Raw genomic sequence first — 6,000 nt, forward strand, 5'->3', positions numbered from 1 at the left:
CAATGTCTCCACTCTGCTGACACCCTCCCTGTTGCGTCTCTCCATCAACTTTCTCCCTTCACTTCCTGTCTTTCCCAGCTTAGTAACCACAGACGCTCATTAATCTTGTCTCCTGCAAATACCTAAGCTCCTTCACCCCTTTCTCCTATCTTTACTCATATCTACTCCATCTCCAAATTTCATCATCTCTACCTTCAGAATGTATCTTAAATCTGTCTGATGTGATCTCTTTCCACTGCCGCCTCCCTAGTTCTTGCCACTATTGAGTCCTCTTACTTAGTCTCTTCCCCACGTCCATCCTGGTTCCACTTCAAGCCATTCTTCCCTCAGCATCCAGAGGAATCTTTTTTTTAATCTGTGATTTTGTTTTTAATTATCTTAAGTCTAAGGATCACATAATTTACAATTTTGTGCTGATGGTGGTCTGTTCTCCTCTACTTTAATCCTTCTAGTGAGCTGGCAAAAGCACCATTACTAATCATACATATACAGTAGTTATACAGTTGTGTTTTTGAATAGCTGTTTAAAAGACAATCCTGAATTATAATTAGTCTGATTTAGTAATTACAGAATTCACAAGCAAAGTTTGCTACTATACGAGTATCTTGCCATGCTGAATTTTAAAAACTTCTGACCTTATATAGATCATCTATAAAATGTGAGAAGTGTTAAATATTCTTTATTTGATATTATACATAAACCACACTAAAATGCCTTTCATTAAGTAAAAGGCAACAGTGTAGATCCAGGGAATTTTAATTAAATTGACATAGTTAGGACCAAAAAGATAGTGGGCACCGCCACCTTTTCTTCAGCCCTTGCCTTTAACAGGCTAATGAATACAAGTTGAAACACAAGTGAGTCTGGCTGTTCTATGAGACAGTGAAGGGATTTCCTCAGTATTTAAACATATTCATATAACTAGTTATAGAAATCTGAATATAAAACCAGTCTTCTTCAGGTTTTGAGATAGCATTCACCGTCTCTGTGAGAAGTTGAACATGACTAATCACATCCAGTCATACCTTTAGAAGGGAAAACAGTGATAGCACTTGCTGAACCAAATTACCATCAAAGTTCGAAATGCTGATCATAGCCATTTAACCACAAGCCAATCTTATTTAAAGTAGGAGTGTCCAAAAGAAATGTTCTATCAGCCATTCATGATCTGAATTCTGGTGTATGAGATCAATTTAAACATAATACACATGAAAACAGTCATGAGACATTTCTGTTTTGTAATAAATAAGGCAGTGGCCAACCGTTGCTCCTTAGTAGCCTTTTTGAGATAAGCTATCAAGTCTGCCCTTTCCACAATCTTCTTCTTCTTCTTTCTTTTTAATTTTAAGATTATATTGGGGAAGGGGAAGAGGACTTTATTGGGGAACAGTGCGTACTTCCAGGACGTTTTTCCAAGTCAAGTTGTTGTCCTTTCAATCTTAGTTGTGGAGGGCGCAGCTCAGCTCCAGGTCCAGTTGCCGTTGCTAGTTGCAGGGGGCACAGCCCACCATCCCTTGCGGGACTTGAGGAGTTGAACTGGCAACCTTGTAGTTGAGAGCCCACTGGCCCATGTGGGAATCGAACCGGCAGCCTTCGAGTTATAAGCACGGAGCTCTAACCGCCTGAGCCACCGGGCTAGCCCTTCCGCAGTCTTTTTAATGTCAGTAAAGATCATTTTTGTTCCAGGGATGTCCTTTTTGGCATTCTCCAAATGCTCCATTAGTATCTCCTCTCCCCAGGTGACGCCTTTGTTCTTGTTGCTATCTATGTGAGCCAATCCAGGGGCCAAGCAGATCATGGACGTTTGGCCCCGTCATGTGCTTGCCTCCCTTTTCCACAGTGCGGCACCAGGCACACTTCTGCGCAAAAATCTGCTTGTCCTCCCCAGCATCACTCGTTGTTAAATCCCGTTTTCGTTGCGCCCAGCAGAGACTCATGCTCACAAACCAGATGTCACGCTCTTTCCAGAGGAATCGTCTTGAAACATCCCTCTGAACATGTCATTCTAACTAAAATGTGTCAAGACTATTTATTTATTCATTGTCCTTAGGATAAAAATTTTATTCTTTACCATGGCAGGCAAGGGTCTTCATGGTCTGGCCCTGCTTGCCTCTCGTGTCATCTCACAGCACTCTCCACTTTGCCCTACATTCTAGCCTGCTTCTCAGTCTTGTTCTGGTGTTTCTGCACTTCTGCATGTGCCTTTTTCCCGTCTGAATGCCTTTCTACTCCTTCAATTCTCATGTCTTTCTTTACCTAAGGCCTCAGATTAAATATCGTTTTGCCAGGAAAGCCTTCCCTAACCTCCTAAACTGGGTTTGGTTTTCCTATTATATATTCATTCTTATCCTGTGTTTTATAATACTTATGTGTTTAAATATATAATGCTAATATATAACTTAATTTACAACTTAAATTATTGTGTAATTATCTGCTTACTGTTTGTCTCACCTATTAGACCTATTAGATCATAAGCTTCATTTGTCTCATTCACTGCCTGGCATAGCGCCTAATACAAAGTATATACTTATAAATATTTGCTGAGTGAGTGAATTAATGTGTGCATAAAGGCAGGTGCTGACAGGATGAGAGTCGAGATTAGGAAGGTTATTATGGAAACAGAAAAAAGCAAATAAAATGGACTTCATAGTGAACAGAGATCTTGGTGATAGATTGGCTATGAACGAAAGATGACCTTGATTTCATAAACCTGTAAGAAGTAGGCAGAAATACTGCTCTTGTCTCTTTGAGAAAAACTCTGACAGCAGAATCCTAACAAGTTAAGGAATGCCTCTGACGTGGATTAGAAAGACGAGGGCTCCATAAGGAAAAGCTGAGAGACGGGTCAGTCCGGAGGCCTTAGTTGCATCCATCGCCGTAAGTGCCAATTTCAAGCAGTATTAAAGTCACATGAAAGAAGCCTAAGAAACGTCTTACTTTCCCCAGATATTTGGCCCTGACCCAGGGTCAGCATTGGTTTCCCACCATATACACCATAACCTTCTTGTTTCTGTCTTTCGTTTAGGGGCCATTAAGTTTAATGATGGCCTGAGCGTAGAGGAGAGCTATCGCCTTATTGAAGCTCTGTCCTGGTGCCAGCTGCCGTTCCAGTGTGCTCATGGGAGACCGTCCATGCTGCCATTAGCTGACATAGACCACTTGGAGCAGGAAAAGCAGGTACAGGAATGACTCATGGGAGAAGAGGAAACAGAGTTTATTTTCTGTTTATTTTCCAGCTCCTGTTATCCAAATGTAATCTCTCTTAATCCTTTTCAAAATACGAGATTTTTGAAAAATATGCATTGGGAGTTTTATATAGTCTCACCATTTCATCTTCTAGCTCAAATTCAAAATGGAGTTTAGGCAGAACTGTGAGATTATACACTTGATGCCTTTGTATTTTTTAAGCTTAACACATGTACAAACTGAACATCTGTTGCCTACTAGCTCTAGATTTGATAAGATGCAGAAGTTCTCTCTGGGGCTACGGAATGTTGGTAGAAACACAGCAAATTCACTGCTGGCCAATGGAACCTAAACAGCCAGTTGCTTGATACTACTTGCTGGAAATGGTAGCCATCCCCAAGGGTCTCTAGAGTTAAGATTTGGGGATCATCAGGCAGGGAACCAAGCTTAGGAGATTTCCACATTCGGCTCTGGCCCTGATTACTCAGCAGCCCGGGAACAATGATGTGGATAATACAATAAAGGCATAGACTGGCTTAAATTAAAGAACATTTTCTGTCCTTGTTAAAATCTTAAATGAAACAGAACATGAAGGCATAATTGGAATGTTCATGTTACTGCTTTCCAAAATCTTTTGCTTATCTTTCTTGCTAAGGGCTATAAAGTCTTCTCTTGCATGGAGCTTTCAGATACTTGTGTTTTCTGACTCACCCAGTAGATTTTACTCCATTAAAAACTTTTTGTTTCACATGACAATGTCCCTATTCTTGAAGAGATGAGAATCTCTTATCCTACGGAAATCTATAATCTTTTCTGAAGCAGGAAATTAGATCTCTAAACAGATTTGAATAGTCATAATTAGGAAATATTTATATGCTACTTGGCTTTTTATACTGGTAATTGGAATTGTTCTTTCTTCCCATAGATTAAACCCAATCTTGCAAAACTTCGTAAAATGGCCCAGGCCTGGCGTCTCTTTGGAAAAGCAGAAGGATATAATACAAGGCAAAGCCTGCAGGCATCCATGTCTCCTTGTGAGCCACCATGAGAACAGGATTATGGGTCCGTAAGGAGCCAAAGGGATGCTGTGTGGCTCTCGGCAGACAGCATGACCTGCAGGCACCGTGGAGTCGGGACTGAATCAGCCTGTGCACACAAGCAACGTACCAGTCTTGCTGGAGCAGATGCTCTCACCAGTCGAGGAGCCAGATGGAATTCAAGCTTAAAGACAGTTCATTCATTTGCATCCATGGACACGGGAGGTTGCCCTATAATATCAATTTTTCGGTAACTTATTTAGGGATAAAATTTCATGATTGTCTTCTTGTCTGGTTAGTTGGTTTGTGGTTTTCTTGGGGGTGGAGTGGGATTTTTTGGTTTTGTTCTGCAGTTTTTTCCAGCTCATGGTTGGCACTGGTGTAGTTTACCTGATGCTGAATTCCCAGGGATCAAGTTCACCTTTGTAAACTGCCCACAGCCGTGCTCCATTGGTCTCCTCCTGTACTTCCAGTCTTCTTCGCTTCCCTCTGCTGCTTCTTTACATCCTAAATCTTGGGCTTAAAGAGTTTCTCTACACGCAATAAAAATGCTGTCTGCCGTCTTCCACTAAGTCTGTAGTTAGATTATTTTAGGGATAAAAACTATTGATAAAGAGAAACAAGGACAAGGATAGAATAAGGAAAATGTAAAGTCCTTCTCCTGGTTTTTTTTGTTTGTTTTATTGTCTTTATAAAGACTCAGACTGATGTTGTTTATATCCCAAACCAGTTAAATGGTGAAAGTACTATGAGCTTGTTTCTTAAAATATGATTTTTTTGTACTTTATACAGTGTCTCTTTACATGAAAGCAATTTTCTCATCAAAATGCAGCATTTATTCTTTCAACCTAACCAGATGTGTTCTCCACATTTTTTCAGGAGACAGGGTTCTTTTGGTCCCTTTCAAATTATGTCTTGGTTTTATTACAATGTGCCTATCTAATGGCCTCATAATTTCATTTGGGACCAGGACTGAGCTTTCTGCAAATGGCACTCTTAATCTGTATTTCCCCCCACCTATTTAGATGACTTGATTTTTGGTTAATAAGACTTAACAGACTAAAGTCCTACGGAAGGAAAACAAAAAAGCACACACATACAAAAAGAAAGAAACAGCTGGTCATGTTTGTTGCAACTGGGATGCTGTACAATGAGAAAGATGCTGCAATGAGAACTTCCACTTTTGTATTTCCTGACCAGCCTGCTCAAATTGGCCTTTGTATCAATGGAATTATTTTCCTCATTTTTTAATACAGGAAACAAATTTGTGCTCATGGAAGAAGTTTGTTTGCCAGAAGCCCTGCAGTGAATCTTACAGGAGCAATGAAGTATTGCATTCATTAGCGTGTGCCTCAGAGAAGGTTCAGGGAAAGCCTTCACTGGTTTTCAAGGGGATCCTTGTAGAATTACGTAATTGGAACCCTGAAGAATAGGCACCACTGTCTAGAAATGGTCTCTATTGTTCTAAATACGCATAAACGGTTTCATAGACAGGGAGACATGACCTTAGAAAGGAGGGTGTTTTCAGGGGATTTGCAAGGCTGTGGGGCTCTGCCTCCAGGCCCAGTGGGGTGCCATGGCCTCTGGACCTCTGCCTCCACTCTCCGGAACTACACGGAGGCCAGCTGTCTGGGGAGTTTCAAAAATCTTTTTAGGTCAGACCAATTTATGGGATTAAAAAAAGTGTCACAATATCTCTTATATTAGGAGGATGGGTGCAGCTTCCAGAGGTTTTGCTATAATCCTAAGCGACTGTTTTCTTGAGAATAGCATTAGA

The 6,000-nt window shown here is 40.7% G+C and overlaps 1 protein-coding gene across 8 annotated transcripts in view; it reads left to right on the forward strand.

The window, feature by feature from the left end:
• The window catches only part of LOC117023263 (acylphosphatase-1), a 42,224-nt gene extending 36,224 nt beyond the window's left edge, over positions 1 to 6,000 (forward strand). For 4 of the 8 annotated variants that reach the window (XM_033107701.1, XM_033107702.1, XM_033107706.1 and 1 more), the window contains 2 exons: positions 3,026 to 3,177; positions 4,112 to 4,310. In XM_033107701.1, the coding sequence (XP_032963592.1) occupies positions 3,026 to 3,177; positions 4,112 to 4,234 (275 nt within the window). In that variant the 3' untranslated portion in view covers positions 4,235 to 4,310. Of the gene's footprint in view, positions 1 to 3,025; positions 3,178 to 4,111 lie in introns of all 8 variants that reach the window. The other 4 variants (XM_033107699.1, XM_033107700.1, XM_033107704.1 and 1 more) reach the window with 3 other exon arrangements.

This window comes from Rhinolophus ferrumequinum, chromosome 6 (genome assembly GCF_004115265.2).
Source record: "Rhinolophus ferrumequinum isolate MPI-CBG mRhiFer1 chromosome 6, mRhiFer1_v1.p, whole genome shotgun sequence".
In the NCBI taxonomy this organism is placed as follows: Eukaryota; Metazoa; Chordata; class Mammalia; order Chiroptera; family Rhinolophidae; genus Rhinolophus; species Rhinolophus ferrumequinum.